This window comes from Phalaenopsis equestris, unplaced genomic scaffold (genome assembly GCF_001263595.1).
Source record: "Phalaenopsis equestris unplaced genomic scaffold, ASM126359v1 Scaffold000098, whole genome shotgun sequence".
Taxonomy (NCBI): domain Eukaryota; kingdom Viridiplantae; phylum Streptophyta; class Magnoliopsida; order Asparagales; family Orchidaceae; genus Phalaenopsis; species Phalaenopsis equestris.
The window spans coordinates 619956-640754 of NW_018164540.1; the positions used below are offsets into that span (position 1 = coordinate 619956).

General features: G+C 37.6%; 1 protein-coding gene across 1 annotated transcript; it reads left to right on the top strand.

The window, feature by feature from the left end:
- The first annotated feature begins 1068 nt into the window (after nucleotides 1–1068).
- Nucleotides 1069–20622, top strand: LOC110020493 (inositol 3-kinase). Its single transcript, XM_020718616.1, has 2 exons — nucleotides 1069–2076; nucleotides 20232–20622. Exons 1-2 carry the CDS (start codon nucleotides 1192–1194, stop codon nucleotides 20418–20420), a joined length of 1074 nt encoding a protein of 357 aa, XP_020574275.1. The 5' UTR covers nucleotides 1069–1191; the 3' UTR covers nucleotides 20421–20622.
- The last annotated feature ends 177 nt before the right edge of the window (nucleotides 20623–20799 follow it).

Below are 20799 nucleotides of genomic sequence, written 5' to 3' on the forward strand. Positions count from 1 at the left end.
AACTTGAATCCGAATTAATTAAACCTTAATATCAATAATTAATAATTAATAACAAAATAATTTCACAAATTTATTTTTAAACCCTTGCCATAATGTGGTTTAACCCACGCAGAGCCCTCCTTCTCTAATGCTTCTATTCCACCTCTTCAGCTCGAACCCTGCAAAGGAATCCTTCTTGCTCGAAGAAACTACAATTTGTTTGACACTTCTATATCGCATGCTCAGCTTCGCTCCTCTTTCTCCTTCACACCTCTACTTATTCCCTCAACTTCTTCCTCTTCTCATTCAACTTTTTGAACCCGCAAATGTAGGGTTGGAGATGATCCCACCTTTCTTCTTCCTCTGCTTTCGATAGCGGCTCAACCCAACACCATACGTGTCGTCGTCCTTCCTCCTACTTCTCTCTACGCGAGGACTCCTATCGTAAACACAAGAGTTCCTCTTTTTCTATTAGGGATCAAGTCTTCTTCCTTACTTCACACCAGTACTGGTCAATAATTACGTGTGCAACCTACCACGACCTCGCTCGCATAGTAACAATGTGCGCTCCTTCCTCTTTGCCGCTTCTCACTTTCTCCATCAATGTCTCTCGTGGATTGGGAGAAAAAGATGCAAGAATAATTCTTTTTAACTTTAGTGTTGGTTGCCTCTATTTCAAGCAATACATTATTTATATAGATTCTTAATTTGGAACTAAGTCTTTAAAAGAGATGGGGACATTCATACTAATTAATAAATGTTGGAGAGATTCATTTAAAGTTAAAAAAAAGTAATTATATTTGCATATATAATTAGAGATATTTACATGCATGCCACTCAACTCTTATGTATTTGTGTATCTAACACCAAAACTTTAAAGAATACTCATGTAAATTTATTTGTGCATGAATAGATATCTTTCACCCTTTTTTTATAGTTAAAATGGAGTTATTTACTTTTATATCAGATTTGGGTAGTAGTAATAATTTTTTAAAAAAGGGGAACTTTAGGTGGTAAATATGTAAATACCTAGGAATTGGGTGGCCGGTATGTAAATGCCCATATTTAATACGTTACGGACCGCCACGTACGATGCGCCTGCCGTATCAGCAACCAGCAATTTCGATCACGGCATGCAGGAGTAGTACGCCCTTCTCTTCCGCTTTCCATCTCTCCTCCGACCCGGGATGCGGGAGAAGGGCATAATTCTCCATGGCCGGGGAAGAGGAGACCATGGAAGATCACTGCCATCCGAAATCGTCGGCGGGCGGTGGTGGTCTAGTCGTCGGGAACTACTGCCATGATGTCATATTCCGCGACGGCGTTGTCGTCGGAGAAGGCCTAGGCGGTGCCGCCTCTTTTCTCTCTAACGTCCTCGATCCCCTCTCCCGAAATCCCTCCATCTACATCTCTAAGGTCGGTTCCGACTTCTCCTACTCAGTCTCCAACGCACCCATCACTTCCACCTCTTCTCGAACGACCCTCTTCCACGCCCACTTCCCTTCCGCATCCGGTGGAGGCTACCATGGAGACCGCATTCTTCATCGTGTTCGTGCCTGCGAATCGATCTTCCCTTCCGATCTCCCCTTATGCAGATTCGACTTCGGTCTCGCTGCTGGAGTTGCTGGGGAGATTCTTCCGGAAACCCTAGCCCTCATGCTTGATCTGTGCCGCGTTATGTTGGTCGACGTGCAGGGGCTAATTCGGGTTTTTGACTCGGGCGACGGAACCGTGGGACTTGCTCCGCTGAGGAGCACTGCTTTTTTGGAGTTTATTCCTCGAATCGATTTTCTGAAGGCGTCGGCTGACGAGGCGCCCTTTCTGGATTTAGAGGAAGTGAGGAAGGTTTGCTGCGTGATAGTCACGGAGGGGAAGGATGGGTGCAGCGTATATTGGAAGGAAGGGGAGGTGAAGGTTGCTCCATTCCCGGTTGTTCAGATCGATCCGACCGGCGCCGGAGATAGTTTTTTGGGTGGGTTTGTTGTGGGGTTGAGCTGGGGCTTGGCCGTGCCGGATGCTGCGCTTCTGGGGAATTTCTTTGGCGCGCTAACTGTAGGCCAGATTGGAGTTCCTAAGTTCGAGCTGAGCTTGCTAAAGGTTGGTTTCTATTAGTTCTTTTTCTCAACAATCTTGTGTTCTTGTCGGTTCATTTTAACTGCTGTTTTTACTTCTGTTGTTTTGAGTTATATAGGGTTTTTCTTTTTGGTTCGCTTCATATGAGATCATGATCTGTTCGATCAAACTGTCAGCGCTGAAGCATTATGAATTTTTTCTGTTGACCATGCGCTTGCTTGGGAACAGACTCATCATATGGCCTTTTATTCCTCGCCCATCTCATTGTCTCCGTTTAGAGATACTCTAAGGAATATGATTCTCATATTTTGAATTATGATTTTAACCTATATGATGTTATCCAAGTCCGTTATTTATTTTTTATTCTTTGAGCTTGCTGAACTTGGTTTGACATTGGCTGACTCTTTCAGGATATAAGTAAGTTTTTGCTTCTTTCATGCCTGTTAGTTTTCTCTATTTTATATTAACTTCTTGTGTTTTTTCTCCATTGTAAACAAAAGTTAAATTCGACTCCAGAAGCAATCTCTGTCTTCCAAGTTCTGCTCCTGAAAGTTTAGGTCATACGCAGGAATCTTTCATCCCCCTACAATTCGATTCAGGAAACTTCACAATCCATCTCAGTGCATCCTACTCTTTGCATCCTCTTAGCGGGAGCAGGTCTTCCCAGGTTTATGTTCCCTGCTGTCCTTAGCCCTTCTTTGAGGACAACTGTATGATTCTTCAAGTTCTTGACCCTGTTATTTGTCCAGAACAACAACCAGACTACTTGCACGGTACATAACAGGCTCGTAGCTCTACATTTCACTTAGATACCTCAAAGATGCTGCATGTTAGTCATTGTTGCACTCAACCACCTAAGATTTTATTTATTTATTTTTCCAGACAACTATTTTGTAGATATTTTATTTAGCACATCATCCCAGCATGTTGCATGCCTTATGCACATTGAACATTACGTATCGGTCTCCCACCTGTGTGTGCACCATCGTTGCAACGTTTTGCATTTTAGAATCCTCTCGGCAATGTATTTTCTAGCTATTTTGGCCAACTAGGCAACTACATGTGAATTTATTCATCATCACCCACTGCTGCAGCTTCTTAGTTCTCTTGAACTCCTACTACTTGAAAATCAATAGTGCTCTCACCGCTTTTGAAGCTTCATGAGACTCAGTACGCTTGTTCTTGCTGTTCTTTTGCTAGCGCCAGGCTATGGTAGAGTTTCCTATTTCTATTACCTTTTCTCTTTCTTTCTCTCCCGGAAGCCTTTTTGTTATTGCGCTCAGTGAACTTACTAAATTTAGTTTGCTTCAGGGGAGCTAGCCTCAAAGTGGACATGTATTCTTGTTGAATCAGTATAAACCTCATGTTTGCTGTTTTTTGTGTTTTGCTTCTTCCCGACATCTACTATTTATCATATCTAACTCCTTGGTAACTTAGGTTAAAAATTTAAAAATAAAAATAAAAACAATAAAACAAAAACTTAGGTAGAAATTTCACTCACAAATTTTCAAACCCTTTGAGCAGATTGTTTGTTTAATGCTACTCGATCATCTAGGCAGCATTAATTCTACTGTTCACATTTTTCTTTTTTTTTATTTATTGTACTCATTTATTATACACATTGTTTGTGCGAAAATCAAAATTTGAACTTGTCTAATACCCTTGTTTGGAAAAGAACTATTTTCTTAGCATTTTTAGAGGTTGCAAATGCATAAAAGGTTTTTTTTTACCTCTTTTCTAACTTTTAGTTTACTTCATCTAGTAGATTAGCTTCTCTCATTACACTAACATTATTGATAGAATACTGATTAGGTGTTTTTTGCATGTTTTCCTTGTTCATTTAAAATTATGTCATCTAAATTAGCTTTGTTTGTTAGGTGTTTCACTTTGTAGAATACAGAAATATTTTTGAATGCTTCTAATTTAGTGTGCACTTCTAAGATGTGCCATATTCATGTGGAACTACTATAGCAATATTAAAGTGACTTGAATATCTATTTTAATAGAAAGAAAGAGTGCATAGTTTGGGCATTTTGTTGCTTAATATCTACGTCAATTCAGAAGAGTTGCTTCTACAAATCTTTGCAACAAGTAAAAAGAAGAAAAAAATTGAAGTCAATATGACATATTACAGGATGAGTACACAATTTTCTAAACTGAAAACTATTGAGTGCAAGAAATAGGTCTATAAAGAAAGAGAGTTGATCTCATTCACCTAATATATTTCCAATATTATAGGCAGAATTAATCAAGTTAAAGAGAGAGAAATGACATATACTTTTTTAAGTAGAATCTTTGAAAAAAAAGATCATTGGCAGTGAAGGCACTAGAAAACAAAGCAAACTATTGTGCGTGTATTGGGCCATGACAATGCATCAAAGGTTGAGCACAACTCACCTTTTTCGCAGTTGCAAGTAAAATAATAGCGCTATGGTAAACTATGCAATGCAAATTCCATCATGTTAAATGTGGCCTATAAAACAATCTCAAGTTAGATGAACTAAAGTAATGCAATTTATAAATATTGATAAGGATGCCCCTGATATGCCAAAACAATTCTTTTAGACGGTGATAATAAAAGATGTAGATTGTGCCTTTCCGTGATTGAGAACTTATTGAATAAGTTTACGTATAGTCTATTCAACTGTGGTAGAGGCAGATTAGGTGGTTGATAGTGGTGGATTGATGGAGCCAACTAGTAATGATTTATCAAGTTCATACTTTAATTAGACCATCTTGTCGATCTTAACATCACGAGTCGAATGAGGATGGAGCATCAAAGTTGTGATGATAAGAGAACAATAATTTAATGAAAATTTGTTGCCAAAAAATAAGATTGGAATAGCAATATATTTTTATATTAAAATGTCATCTTTTTCCAAACAAACATTTGTCATGAGTGGCTCACGATCTATGGATGTGCAATGGATCCAAAAAATTTAGAATTTTTTTGACGAACTACAAAATAACAAGCATTTGGTGGTGCAATTTGATGCATTGATGCACTGATAGTTTGCTAATGTTAAGAGATGTCAGGGATTTGTTTGAAGTGCCCCCAACACCTTTCATGTACAAACCATAAAAGACTTCACATGCGATAAAGCTAATTGTTGAACAAATTTAAACATTTGTCCAAGATGCATTCGACTTTTGATCCAAATACTTCACTTAATATAGGCCATTTATGTGTTGAATTTTGGAGATTTTGGCACCATTGGATTCATTGAGGAGTGTTTAATTCTTTTGAATGTTTTTTTGTTCATTTTGAGTCTCCAAATTAGTTTTCTAAGTAATTTGATTTTTTGTTTATTCTTAGGTTGCCTAAAGATTTTTGGATTTTACTAAAATTTGAATTTGATTGAGCAAAGGAATTCTAGGAGTTACTCCTTTATTTTTTGACACTGTATCACATAGATCCAAAAAACTCTGATGGATAAGAATCTCTCCCATGTGATATAATTATATAAGAGAAACATTAATGACTATGTGGACCTTCTCTTATCGTCATGAACCAATTTGCTCTCCACCACTCTTAATTTCAGTTTATACATGCAGCTTTAATGCAAAAAGTTGCTAAAAATTTTGAACCTAATTGATTTAGGAGGCTCAAGCGTACATCTTAGATGCTTAACCTTTAAACTAAAAACATCTATCATAAATGTTGAAAATGAGGGTGTTTGAAAACCTTAAACATGATATTAATAAATTATTCAAAACATTTTGGGATTCAAGTCATAGAGAATCTTAACAAAAATATAGAATACAGGTACGATTTCACACACACACACACACACAGATATATATATATATATATATAAACAATTTTTTTTAAGAAAGGTTTTACAAAATTTGGAATGTTTTTAAGGTTATTTTTTACTTGAAATATTTTCGATAAATCTAAAAAAATCTCAAGCAACCTTTTGGCCGAAAAAATAATAAAAATCACTTTTTCCATAAAAATAGCTTTTTGTTCTTAGGATTTAATTTGGCACAAGAGGAATTAATTGGAGTAGGATGACGTTTATCTTAAAATTGAGGTTTGGTTCGAGAGCAAAACTTAAATGATATCCCACAAGTGGCGCGACATAAGCTTTGAGGCTAATAGGGAGTGGAGATTTTATCTCCTCATCATGATTGTGGATCACCTTAGGAGCACGGATGAAATAAAGCCTTGAAGGTAGTGCAATGGAGGAGGCCATTGGGAGTAAGATGTCGCATCCCCCATATAGGACAAAGGGTCTGTTTGGCGCAGCTGTAGATTATTTATAATCTGCTGATAAGTAGATTATTCTGATCTGGCTTGCTGTTTGGGGCAGTTTATTTAGATTAACTTATTGGTGGTTAAATGATATTTCTGCCCCTGTCTAATAAAACTGTTTGGGGCAACTTATTCAAAATTGATTATTGGTAGAACAAAAACATATAATAATGCAGAAACATAAGATCATCATAGATCAATTCTAAGAGATTACATACAGTTCTCACACCCTCATGAGTACCGGAATAAATAAAAAAAGTACAAAGACAAGTACAACTACAATGAGAAATATTAAAATATTTAATTTTAAACTCTGGGTACGCTTCTCATCGGCTGCACTATCAAACTCGAAAAACACCGGATTCCCATGACTGTTGGCATAACTACTAGCAGTGTAATATGTGAGACTATCAACCCACTGGAAGAAACTACAACCAGCTGAAACACCCTTGGCACAACCGTAGAACTGCCTTCCAAAACAATAAGGCTAACGTGACGTGAGCATCCGAAATGGTAGTCCACAATAACACAAAATACCTCTGATTGTAACTGATATCCTAGAGGTAATGTTGGTATAACTGCGAAAACAACGAATAAATCAAATGTCAGCTCAAGATATTTAAAAAAAAAAACCAAAACTAAATGCATATGAATATCAACCTGTAATCTTTTTAAACAAAAACTTGGTAGATCAACATCCACATATAACATCTGTGATAGACTCTCTTAAAGCTATCATATTAACCAAACCTTCACCATCATGATCTTCAAATTCATTACTGTCTATATCATCCTCAGGTAATGAATGCTCACCCACAATTCCTGGAGGTTGCTCGAAGACATGCAAGTCATCATTGTCAGTCATACTGAAGTCTGTATCTGATCGTAAGGAATGCCTTCGGATGAAGTTATGTAGTGTCATTGTTGCAACCACAATATGCATCTGCTTTTGGAATGGATACGACGACATATCACGTAGGATGACCCATTTCTTCTTCCAAACTTCAAATGTTCTTTCAAATACCCCGCGTAAAGATGAATGACGTTTATTAAACATTTTCTTTCTGTCACGGACGGTGCCACTTGCTCGCTTGAAATCAGGAAGATGATATCTTGTGTCAGGATATGGCTTCAGGTATCCACTTTGCATAGAATATCCGACATCAACTAGATAATATTTTCTTGGTACGAAAAACACTGTTAATATAAAATATTACCTGCTCAGATACAGAAATTGTTCAAGCAAAACTAACTTGATGGGGGGTGAGGGAAACACTACGATCTATTCCTAGTGGCAAAGGTGAAAATCCGACTGTCATGTGCACTCCCTTCCCAGCCTGTCATCACAAAAGTAAAACACATGTTAAAGTCACTGCGATCTAAAACCTAATACAAACAACAACATAGTTATTTGATGAAAAACAAAATATAAATATATGAAGACACAAATGATTTATGTGGTTCGGTCAATGACCTATGTCCACAGAAGGCAATCAACGAAAGTTTTATTAAAGAAATCTTTAAAATTACATAGGTAACCATTTAGTCAGGCTACAAAAAAAGAAAAGTAATGCATTTTCTTTTACTTGCAATTTACATTCGAGAAATATTCATGTTGCCTAAGAACCGATTGATAAGAATGACTGCATTCCACTTCAACATAAGAATCATTGCATTCTTTAAAGAGGCATGCGTAAATGCTTTACTGTTTGAATCCCAAATACAAATGAAAATCCATAACCAAATATCACATATTAGGGACTGCCTTTGAATCCCACAAACATGTGTAAAAGCTTCAAAATGGCATACGTGGATGCTGTTTGAATCCCAAATATCAAATTACTGTTTGAATCACACATTACTATAAATACTGTTTGAATCCAAATAACCAAATATCTGAAATGTGTAAGCTGTAAAGTGGCATATATGTAAGATGTCCTGAATATTCACACATATACATTAATTTTGACATTTATGCCACAAATATTTCGAACTTTAGTGAGAACCATTACAAGACTTTCATTTTATATGTAAGTTATACAACAAATGAAATTAATACTCAGAGTCAATACCTCCAAGCAAACAACACATGCCAAATATCTCATGAACTATAGCTAAAAACCAGATAAAATGCCTAATATCTCATGACACAAAACAGATGCCTGAAATTTTAAAGCCACATTTCAATTATCTGATATGCTTGAAAGTATCTCAAATAAAATGCCACATATCTACACTTCTAAAGATAAACACAAACCAACAACCTGGTTTCCAGGATCGCAGCTAGCAACACAAATCCAACAGCCAGATAAAATGCCAAACTATCTCAAATGCCCTAAAAACCAAAAACCAGAGAAAATGCTAAAACGTAGTGGATGTCATAAACAACTAATGCCATAGATCTAAAATTTCGGTGCTTGTATGGATCAGAAAGGAAACCAACGATCGTTTCTTGCATAGATCAGTGCAAAGAAAGCATTTCAGGGATCGCAATTAGGGAAATTAAATGGATACCTGATGATCAGCAAAGAAAACAGGAAAGGAAGAAAGTTCGATCTCCTCTAGGGCGACAAACCAAAAAGGAAACCAACGAGGGAGACGACAAGGGATATCGAGGGCACCTTTGGAATTCCTAGGGTAACGCAGATCTCTAACACCGGACGCGGGGCTCGCACAATGTCGAATCTCCTATTTGTTTTATCGGACACGGATGCACTGCGATGAGAAAACGCTGAACCGAACGCCCTTATCAAACAGGGAGGCGGCGTACTCATAACGCCGCCACTCCCAATAAGAGCCCCGAAACGGGCCCTGGGCCCTAAGGCTCACCTAATAAGCAAAGGTTAAACTAGTCCCAAAGGTCAACAAATGAATTTTTTGATGAAATTAATATTGCTGGAAAGAAATCTACGACTCTTTATTATTTTTGTTTTCTTTTTATCATAGTATATGGAAAGCTTCAAGGTGTAAAGCGGGTTGTCTTTGGAGGTGGAAAACTAACCATCACCAAAGTGATGAACCTGAGCATGCTATATTTGATAATGGTGCAGATGATGAAGGGAAAGCATGTTAGATGCATACTATGGTGGCGCAAACTTGAAAGCATTTTGGTTAGCGTGGGCTCTGAAAATTCAAAAAGCACCCCAGACACTGGCATACCATACTCTTTGGCCTGAACTTCTATCATATACCGTAGCAGGCATCTCAATATATTTCCACAAATTGGCCTGATTTGAATAATCATCAGTTAATTGAATGTAGTTTAGAATAAATTTCAACGTATATATATATACACGAGAGTTGCACATATTTTGATGTCATGACTCGAATGAATGTCAGAGCAAATCAAGTGCAAGTTTTAAAGTTATTAAAAGCCTAAGTAATCATTGTGAAGACGGATGTGTGGCATAAATAAAAAAAATATAATGATGAATGATTTGATTAGAAGGATAACGGAGTTGAAGGTAAGATAATGAAAAGATTTAGGTGATTTGGATATTTACAAGGGTATAAAATGCACCCATTAAATGAAATTTTTTACAGGCTCTAAGAAATGTCGAATGGAAAGGAGCAGACTAAAAGCAGCTTGAATCAAAGTAGTTCAAAATGTTTATAAAGGATATACTCGCATTGAAAGAACAATATAGCCTAGAAAATACGTAAAAGTATTCTTGCAATGCAAACTCCAAAAAGATGTGGCCATGCGTTTCAGGTTATTTGGCCAGTTAAAGTGGGTGGGTCATGGTAAGCAAGATTGGCCAAGGCTAAAGCCAGACCAATGTGATGATGGGAACTGAAGCTAATAGCTAATTACATGGAGAACCATTTTTTTTTTTTTTTTGGCCAACAATTTTTGATTTAAGTGCAATGTACTTATTTAAAGTGAATTACAACTGAATCAATTAAATTAAAGCAGAACCGGCTTGGACTAATATCATTTATGGTAAATCAGGTATGAACTAATTTATTTAGAGTAAATCAAGAATCAATTTGTTTGAGGTAAACAAAATAGAAAACAAGGGATTTGAGCTAAATCAAGAGTGAATGGCAATTAAAGTTGAACCATGTTTATTTGAGGTGAACTATATAAAAAGTAAGGCTTAAAAATGCTTACTGAATTAATTTATATCACATCTAGCTAGAACAACGGTGGTAGTAAAGTTGAACCACATTTACTGGTTTGATTTAGGCTGCAGAGTCTAATCTCAGAGGAATACATTCAATAGTTTAATTTTAAATGAATCATATTGCAGCCATAACTGCAATGAAATTTAACTGTGTGATTTGATTTGAATTGTAGTGGCTTTGAATAAGAGTTAAACAAAGGTTAAACTTAGTTTAAGGGTTTAGAGAGAGTTGAGCTAAACAAAGGCTGAACCGAAAGTACATCATTTATTTTGAAGTAAAATGCATCTGAACACAGTTTAAACGGGCTGATTTAACTGATATTAACAAAAAAAGGAGAATAATTAATTAATTATAGAATCTAATACATGGATCTATCAAGCCTACCCACACACTACTATTCATCTTCTTCATAATATTAGATTTTATAAATTATAATGCGTAAGTGCGCTTGATAGATCCATATAACAGATTAACAGTGGATGCAATAACAATGAGAGCAAATAGTCATCTTTTGAATGATGGTGGTATGAAAGAATTGATAGCAAGTGAAAGCTTTTGGAGGCAGACTTTTTAAGCAAAATGTATCAAGGAAACCTAGATAGTAAGACTGGGTTGGCAACATTTAATTATAAAAAATGTTAACTGCACCGAAGTGTCGCATAGTTAAGATTTCAAATTCTATGTGGTTGGTGTAAATGACCAGGACCTGCTTGGACTCCATTTTATTCTTTTAAAAAGGAAACCTCCGTAGAATTTAAACAAACTAAATGTTTTAAATCTCTAACTCATCCATGTACCTATATCACTATTTTACCCAAACATAGGTCCGCTGGCTTGGCCTAATCTATTGAGGCAAGCTACAATCAACTTTTCTATATAGGGTGACTTTCATAAATGGTGCGACCACCCCACCAAACAATTCACCTCATACACTTAGATCATTGTGTTGTCTATAAAATTACATGTCATCAATTATCATCAATTGGGACATCTGCCAAAGAATATTTTAGATTTCTTTGCAATTTCTTTCCTTGTGTCAATGCTATTGAGTTTTTTTTAATTACTTCTTCAATTGTATAATCCATTTCAATTTTCAACGAAATTTTTTTTGCAAATATTAACACTTCTTATCACCTATTTGATGGTTCCCAGAGGCCCCACCAACAAATAAAGTAAAAAGTACAAACAACATTGGGCAAAGTACTCAATAAAAAACTTTCAAGGGTTTATTAGTCACATGCAATGGATAAAAAAGAGCACAAAGAATAGCATATCCATTTTTGAAGTCCATGACGAGGTGGCATCAACATAGGGTGGCTCATCGTTATCTCAATTCCAAATGAGATGTCTACAAATAATTAGGCCCATGAAGAGGCATCTAATGTAAAGACAGTATCTATATCCATTGCACTAAAGAGTATCAATCAATATTACATTAAATGGTCCAAAAATATTGATTAGTGCAATATTAAGCAAAGTTAAAGGGGAAACTTGAAGTGCTTGTTATCATTTCATGAGTAAGAGGGAGTAATCCACGAAAAGAATCTTGTCCCAACCTATATCCTTAGATAGGCTTAGTGTATAGTTGATAACAGAGTTAACCCAAATTACAATAACAACACATTATTGCTGAAATTTAATAGGATTATAACCAAACACTCTTGACAATAGGTTACTAACAACACAAGCATAAAAGACACCCTAGAGTGAGGATGAAATTGGTGGGTTGCGGCGGGACAGTGGGCATGAGGGGCTGGTTGGAAGGTGGCGGTAGCAGGTAGTCAGTCTGGAGGGTTGTGGGGTGCAGGCAGGTTGGCAGGGGGTTATGATAGCAAGCAGGAAAGAGGTAAGGGGTCTTGACGACAAGCATAAAATTGGAAAGAGGGGGTTGCAACAGCAGATAGTAGGTCTGGAGGGAATTGCGGCAACTGGAGAAGGGACGGGAGGTAGTTGCGACTGGTCTGGGATGAGCTGGATGGAGTTGCAGCTGACCTGAAATCGGTTGGAGAGAGTTGCGGTTGGGGAAGTAGTAGGATACTGGACTTAGCAGGGTGGACAACAGGCTTGCTCTCGGAGGAGGTGGGGTTGTTGGAAGAGCAGTTGGCGGCAATGAGGTAGGGTGGAGGTGGAAGTCAGAGAGGATAATCACCACCGGAAGAAAGGAATACAACTAGAGCACCACCCTACCTATTGGATACAGCTGGAGCACCACCATACTCATCGAATACAATCCTAGATAGGGAAAACAGGACGCCATCGGCTGTCCATTCATAATTGAAAGTAGAAACAATATAAACTGAACCATATAACCAGAAAACAACAATTTATAGACTCTTACATAGAGAAGAAAATGAATCTTCCACACAGAAAAGGAAGGAGTGGGCGGCAGGCCAAATCCAAAAAACAACGATTGAAGACTTCCCATATGAAGGAGATCAATAGAGGGGGGAATCGACAGTCCCGCCCCCTAGGGAAGCTGCCCGATTCAGTAGTGACCTGGACCGACCACTTTATGCCAGTCAGTTCGGCCGGCCGACTGTTTCCTGCATTTGCGAGGGAAAAAGCCCGCACCCGCATCAATAGTTCTACCTGCCTCAAGGGACATGCGTCCTTCAATGCTTGAAGATAAAAATTTAAATCTTCAACAACATTCTGCCATTAGTTATATAAGAGGATTAAAAAATTGAAGATTTTTGTAAAAAATGTCATGGAAAAACAACTTCAATCTACAATTCAACAAAACCGTTTATCTAAAGAGCTTTCTCAACAAAAAATTAACTTCTTCAACAACATAGAGTAAAAAATCATTAAACTTAGAATCCACAAAGCTTATTGAGTCGTATATTGATCGCATATTAGATTGCCCCAAGGTTTGACTATTTATCTGTTGATGAAGAGTTTTCCTACAACTCAATAGGAATTATCAAAAACTAGTCCTCAATAGGGACTCTAGATAACTAATTTTCATTAGGGGTAAATGAAGGCTTCTCACTAAAATAAAAATTATTCGGTTGGTTTGATACACATTGCAACTTGTCTGAAAATGAAAGATCAACACAAAACTATAAAATTAGAGAAAACATACAACAAACCAAGATGGTGTGGATGCCACAAAAAAGGCAAAAATTAATATAAATAAACCTATACAAGAAATAGTTTCATAACAAAAAAACTTGACAATGATATTTTATTAACAAAAACTAAGTTTGAATGGAACAACTCCCTCCATCTTCACTTGATATATTTTTGGTCACCAACTTCATAACTTTAAGTCTCACAGCTTGCACCTCATTGGGGATCTTGGCGTCTAGCACAATGTCACCGAAATGAGAATAAAATAAAAATAACATAACATAAAATGCCCTCTGTCTTAATAGGGGAATTTTATATTTTGGTGCTACAATTTTTATTATAAGAAGATAGAGTGAGATCTTGTCATGTCGACGTAGCATTTTGGATGCAAACTCTTTGATTTGGCGCTTAGGTGTAGTACTTCTTCAAGTATCGACCATTAATGGGCGCATTGGGAGTTAACCATCTAAGTTGATGAGTTGGTAGACTCCTCCTTGGTACAATTTCTCGATGACGTAAGGACCATCCCAATTAGGCTCAAATTTACCATCGATGCTTCTATTGTGAATAACTGATCTTCTCAGGACCAAGCTTAGTTCTCCTTTTCCGAATGCGTGTGGACGCACCGTTTCGATCAAAAGCATTGGATATCCTTGCTTGATATGTTTCAAGATTCTGTTGAGCTTGTAGTTTGATCTCATCTAGAGCATCTAACTCTTCCATTCGTAAATGAGTATTTTGTTCTTGAGTTAGGTTGTACTGGATAGCTACTCGAAGTAATGACAACTCATCTTCAAATGGCAAAACTGCTTCAGCTTCAAACACCAAAGAATACGACGTGGTTTTAGTCGACGTTTTATAGCTGGTTCAATAGAACCACAATGCTTCAGTCATTTTTGTGCCAAGCCATTAGCCCTTAGATTGTAAATTGAGGAATATCGCCAATCAATTTTGTGTCGGTCGACAAAATTATAAATTTTGTACTTTTAAAGACTGGACCATTGTCTGAGATAATTCGATACACAAAATCTATAGACAATATTCAGAGTAAAGAAGTTACTAGTGTCAACCTCAACCCATTTAGAGAAATAATTTATCATTACTAAAATGAAACGTTTCCTTTGTATGATGGTGGATTAATTGGTTCAATTATATCCGTACCCCAGCATTCAAACTGTCAGTATGCTATAGTCGGATATAACGGATTAGGTGCTGATGTATCATATCCCCATGGACCTGATATTCGTGCCACTTTTTGGCATGATTGCTATAATCTTTTACCATTGACGGCCAGTAGTAGCCCATTATTTTAATCTTGAATTACATTTTAGGGCCAGATTAATGTGTGTCACAAAGTCCTTCATGAATCTCTGTGACGACCTTATCAACTTCGTCGATTCCTAGACATCGTAGCCATATTTGCTCAAAGGATCTACGATATAGCGTATCATTGACAAAAGTACACCATAAAGCCCTTTTCTTGATTTGTGCTGACATAGATTTACTAATGAGCAATTTGCTCTCTTTGAAATAGTCGATAAAGGGTTGTCTCCATTCAACTTGTTCTTCGGCCATAAAGATATCCTGCTGACCTTCTGGGATTATCTCGGATTTAGATTCTTCTTGATCTACCTGAGATTCATTTGATTGGGCTTGCATAGTAATCTGTAAGGTAGAATGAGGAACAATTGCAGTTGTATCCTGTAGACTTGCACTTGACCCCTCTTCCAGCGAGGATTGTAGATTTGTCGGCTCTAGCACTTGACGAGTCATGACATTAATCATCATGGGTTCAAAGTTCATATTTGTCATTTCTTTAGCCAATTTTGCTAAGCTGTCCACCTTACTTTTTTGAGCTCGGGAGACTCGAGTCAATGAAACTTATGGGATTTGCTTGAGGAGCTGAAGAACTCGTTTGTCATAGTAAGCTAACTCAAACTTGTATAAATGCCTCTCACTTGGTTTATGTTGAGTTGAGAATCACCATAAATATGTAGATATCTGATCTTTAATGTGATGGCCATCTCAAGGTCTGCTATCAGTGCCTTATATTCAGCTTCATTATTAGTTTGTAGCTCAGTAAAATCATATGATTATCTCATAATGCCTCCATCAGGGATGACAAAGACGATGCCAATTTCCAGCTCGTGTCATCAGGAGGTTTAGAGGTTGCACAAACTTAATAGAAGAGGCTCCATCGAAATAGAATTCTTAAATTTGCAGCCTCTCATTCTTCTGAATAAGTAAAACTTGTTCATCAAGCAAGCCATCAATAAGCAGAGCGATTCTGCAGGAATAGCTTGTACAACCAAGGAATCTGCTAGAATTCATCCCTTTATTGGCTTTTGGGGAACATAAGTGACATCAAATTGCAAGAGAAGGATTGCCCGCCGAGCCAAGCGACCTGTCAACGCTGGTCTTGTCATTAAGAAATTCACCCGATCAATCATTGAGATGAGTATGATTTTGTGAGATAACATGCAAAGGTGTAGCTTTTGGGCAGCAAAGATCAACACTAGACAATGTCTCTCGATGGGGGAGCAACGCACTTCTGCTCTTACGAGCCTTTAGCTAATATAGTAAAGAGATATCTCCTTACCTTCTTCATTATGTTGTGCAAGCAATGCTCCCAGGGACTCTTCTAATGCAGTCGTGTACAGAATAAGTGGCTTCCCCGAAATTGGCGCTACAAGTATCAGTAGGTTTAGCAGGTATTTCTTGATTCTATCAAAAGCTTCCCGGCACTCTGCATCCCATTTGAAAGGAGCGTTTTTATTCATCAATTTAGAGAACGGTTGACATCTACCTTACAAGTTTGATATGAATTGTTAGATGAGTGCGAGTTGTCCTCATAACGAGCGAAGTTGGCACATACTCTTCGGCGGAAGTATCTCTACGTTCGTCTTGATTTTACCTTGGTCGATCTCAATTCCTTTGTGGCGTATAGTATACCTAAGAAATTTTCAGAAAAGAAAAAACCTAAAAGCACATTTAAGAGAGTTCATTTTGAGGTCAAACTTTATGTTTCTTTCAAATACAATTCTCAAATCTTCCAAATGATCATTCTGATCCTTGCTTTTGACAACCAGATCGTCCACATAGCATTCAACCTTCTGGCGTATCGGCTCGTCAAAGATATTTGTCATAGCCTTTTGATATGCCGCGTTAGCATTTTTCAAGTCGAAAGACATGAAAGTAGCAGTATATGCCAATTGGCGTCCTGAAGGCTGTGTTTTTCATTTTGAGAGCTATTTTGATTTGATTGTAGCCCGATGATCTGCCCATAAATGAGAGAATATCATAGTTAGAAGTGTTATTGACCCACAATTCTGACACTGGAAGCGGAAAGTCATTCTTTGGACACGCTTTGTTAAGATTCCTGAAGTTGATGCAGGCACGAATCCACCCATTCTTTTTTATTCATAGGAATAATATTGGCTATCCAATTTTCGTACTTTTCTTCTCTGATCAAGCCAGCTTCGATAAGTTTCTTAGTCTCGGTAATCACCTGCTCTTCAATCTCCAATCTCATTTGCCTTGGAGCATGTTTGAATGGTGCTACATCCGGTTTGATTGCTAATATGTGAATTGCCACATTAGGAAATAAGCTTGCATCTCAACATATTTCCAAGCAATGCATCACAAAGTAGTAGTCTTATTTCTTCGATCTTCACTTCGGGAAGGAGAGCAAAAATGAAAGTTGGGCAAGGTTCACTGTCAGTTCCCAAGTTAATTTCCTTTAGCTCATCCATCGTTGCAGTTTGTCCACCATCTTACAATTCTTTGGGAGTGGGCTTGACTTCTACATCTTCATTTTTAGGGAGATTTACTTCATTCATGATTTCAACTTTTCTTCATCTTCAACTTCAATTCTCCCATCTGTTATGATGTAACTGTTTGTCTTTCGGCAAGGTTTGTGTTCAACAAACCCTAGGCCTTTAGGGGTACGACTGTCATTTCTTCTTGACACGTGAGGATTATTCTGATACCGCATTCTCTCAAAGTATTGAGCTCATTGCTTAGTGACGTTATTGCTGACTTCAAGTTGTTTCATCATGTGTTGCATCTTCGGAGAATAATATGCAGGCATCCTTGTTGACACCATCTCTTCAGATTTGAAGCATTGAATGAGCTGACCGTAATCGTGCTCTTCATATTCTTTAGATTTATGGAGCAAAGTTCCTGGCCCACCAATCCAGGGCAAAGGGGGCGCATGAAATACGTTCAATGCACAAGAGGCATCTTGAGGTAGCCGATGCAGCGCAAGATGAGTACGACAGATGTTTTCAGGCTCTCATGAACTGCTTTTGCTCACGAGTTTGGTTGGAAGGATGAAGAATCTCTTGAAGGTGATTGGAGATGTGTGCCGTGTAAGGCCAGCCTTCATATAGAGCACGCTAAATAGGCTCAGGTGATTGAGAGAGAGCAGCGTCGACTTCAGGTCTGCCACCTGGCAATGCCTGATGCTGAGTCTGCCCCGACTCAGGCCGTGGAGGAGCTACAGGCCGCTGAGGCAGAGTACCACTCTTGTTGAGATTATGTCAAAACTTCAGAATTTGTAGGCTTGTCTCTCATGATATAGGTTTTCTTATTTTTTTTTTATTTTTGAGTGTCGACATGATGCACTGTTTTATTGTATCTGACTTTTATGTACCCTTTATCCATTAGCGGACATCGTATTTTCTTTGTGATATAAATTTTGTTCCCCCTTTTTTTATTTTGTGATAGGACATACATACATTTCTCTTTTTGGTTAACTGCATGAATGTTCTTATATAAGGAACGTCTCGTTTGATACTGCCTCGAATCGTCCATCAGTTGCGAAAAATCTCTTGAATCTATATAGCTTGGGCTTGTCAAGTTGGATATGCTTAGGTGGAACAACTTTCCTCATAAGACTGACAGAGTGGGGGCTTTTTTCACTACAATCTTATAGCTTGTTGAGTGAGAAAAATAGCCAAACACTCGGCCATGGGTTTGTTGAGTCCGGCTTTCAGGACCCCCCTGAGTCTCAGACTGGGGTTGCATGTGGATTCATGCTCTTGCCATCATCAGATTAGCGAATAAGGGCTCTTCCACTGCGACCTTTGCTTGTTGAGTGCAAAGAGCAGCCATCGACTTTGTCAAGAGGTTGTTGAGTTTGGCCTTCAAGACCTAGTTGAATCCTAGACTTGAGCAATAAATAGGCTTCTACTTTTGTCATCGTCATACTGATAAGATGAGGGCTCTTACACTATGGCCTTTGCTTGTTGAGTGCAGAGAGCAGCCAACGACTCTGCCAGACGCTTGTTAAGTCCGGTATTCAGGACCCATTTGAGTCATAGAGTTGAGTAGAAGGGGATCCGTGATTCTCCAACTTAACTGGTTGAAGCTTACAGATTCAGAAGGTTTCTTGTCTGATGTTCAGAAACTTGGCGAGCCTTAAAGACGGACCTCTGACTTTTTGTAAACGTCTTAGAAATGGGTATCAAAAGAATGTATCTCTTTCATTGGCAATCTGAACATCCACTTGGGGATCTCGACATGGAGCACGATGTCGACCCAAATGATTGAAGACTTATGGGGATCTCGACGTTCAACGCGATGACAATCCAGTTGATTGAAGAATTTTGAGGATCTCAACATTTAGCACGAAGTCGCCTTAGATGATTATTTTTGAATGGTTGGATCAATGAATTCTTGGGGATCTCGGCCATGAGCACGATGTCAACCCAAGGGAAAGAAATATCGGTGTAAGGCACGATGCTGACCGTTGCAACTAGGAATTTCGGTCTTAAACTTAGGGTATGTTTGGGGCAGCTGCAGCTTATTGAATAATCTGCTGATAAGCTAGATGCGGTGGCTATTACAAATTTTTTGTTTTTTTGGAAAATTCAGATCACTGCCAATAAACTGCCACCGCACCTAGATAGGTGCGGTGTGAAGACATTGTTTTTTGCATTTTGAAAACACATAAGCTGCCAAAACTCAGTTTACTCAAACAGGCCAGGTGCGTTTTCAAAACGCCACCACACCAAAGAAGATGCCCCAAACGGGCCCTTAATATGCATTTGAAGGGGAACCTCCTATCTTATGCAAGGATTTCAGGGATTGGGCCACTAGAGGGTCTTTAACTTTGAACTCGATGTCTGCTCGAATGATGTACACCAATGCTTAACCATAGAATGATTTCAATATTTGAAAGCATCCGAGGATCTTGGCATCTAACACGTTGTCGACCCAGATGGTTGAACAACAATACCACCATTTAAACTTTTAGAAAGTGAAATACACTGTTTCATGCATAGGTAAGGTGGTATGTATTGAAAAATTCATGAATACGTGTTGGATATGTAAATTTTCCTCAAGAGATTTAATGGCAAAGTTATCAGGCCACCACATTTTATTTCAAATCAAAACATAAAGAAAGCAATAATATATTTTTAACATATCAAATATCTTTTATTTCAAATCAAAATACACGGCCTCTTAGGTGCTTGTTTTTGAAAACCGAAAAAAAAAAAAAAACACAACCAGAAGCAAAATTAACTTAAACATTACCTTAATTTGTAATGTTTGAATATCACATACATTCAAGTTGTAAATCTTTATTCGCCATTTTATCCTTTTCTTCCATTAGTTTGCCATCTCAGTCACAATTTTACCCAATTACTGAAGCAAATATATTGTTTTTCTATTGTTTTAGATGTCTTATAAATATTTCCTGCATCCCTCAATGCAGGCTGTGAGGCAAGAACTGGAGAGAATGGGAACCCAATTCTCAGAACCATGCAGCAGAAATTTTTCTGTAAGTTATCAGAAATCAGTTTCTCATGAAGATTTCCGAGATTTCTTAGTTAGAGCTGCTGAGTTATATTGCTGCGGTAATAGCGATTTAACCCAAGTAAATCACATAGGAGAAATTGCTTGAAGCCTGGAATGAGTTAGATGACAGCATAGCGAAATAATTTTACATATTTACAACACATTTTCTTTTTTTTATTGTCAAATAAACCAATGCTTGGACCATATAGGACATAGCTCATTATGGTAGTTGGTAGAGTCCTGCACTGAAATATTGCAATTTCCTCAAAAATATAAAGTTTAGAACCAAGGCAATAGATTTTTCCCAAGTTGTTTGAATTTTTTTTATTTTTATTTTTTTAGAATTTGTTTCTTATATGACTTAAGTATTGGAAAACTGAAAAAAAAGGAAAGGGAAATTTACATACATACCACAAAATTTGATATTTACACTTATAACACATTATTGTTATAAATATGCATGAAAATGTGTATTTCATTTAAAA

Excerpts from the sequence above, each read along its gene's own strand:
- LOC110020493 (XM_020718616.1), top strand. The coding sequence starts at position 1,192 with ATGGCCGGGGAAGAGGAGACCATGGAAGATCACTGCCATCCGAAATCG. Across the intron at positions 2,077-20,231 it reads TCGAGCTGAGCTTGCTAAAG|GCTGTGAGGCAAGAACTGGA; the intron begins GTTGGTTTCTAT and ends CCCTCAATGCAG.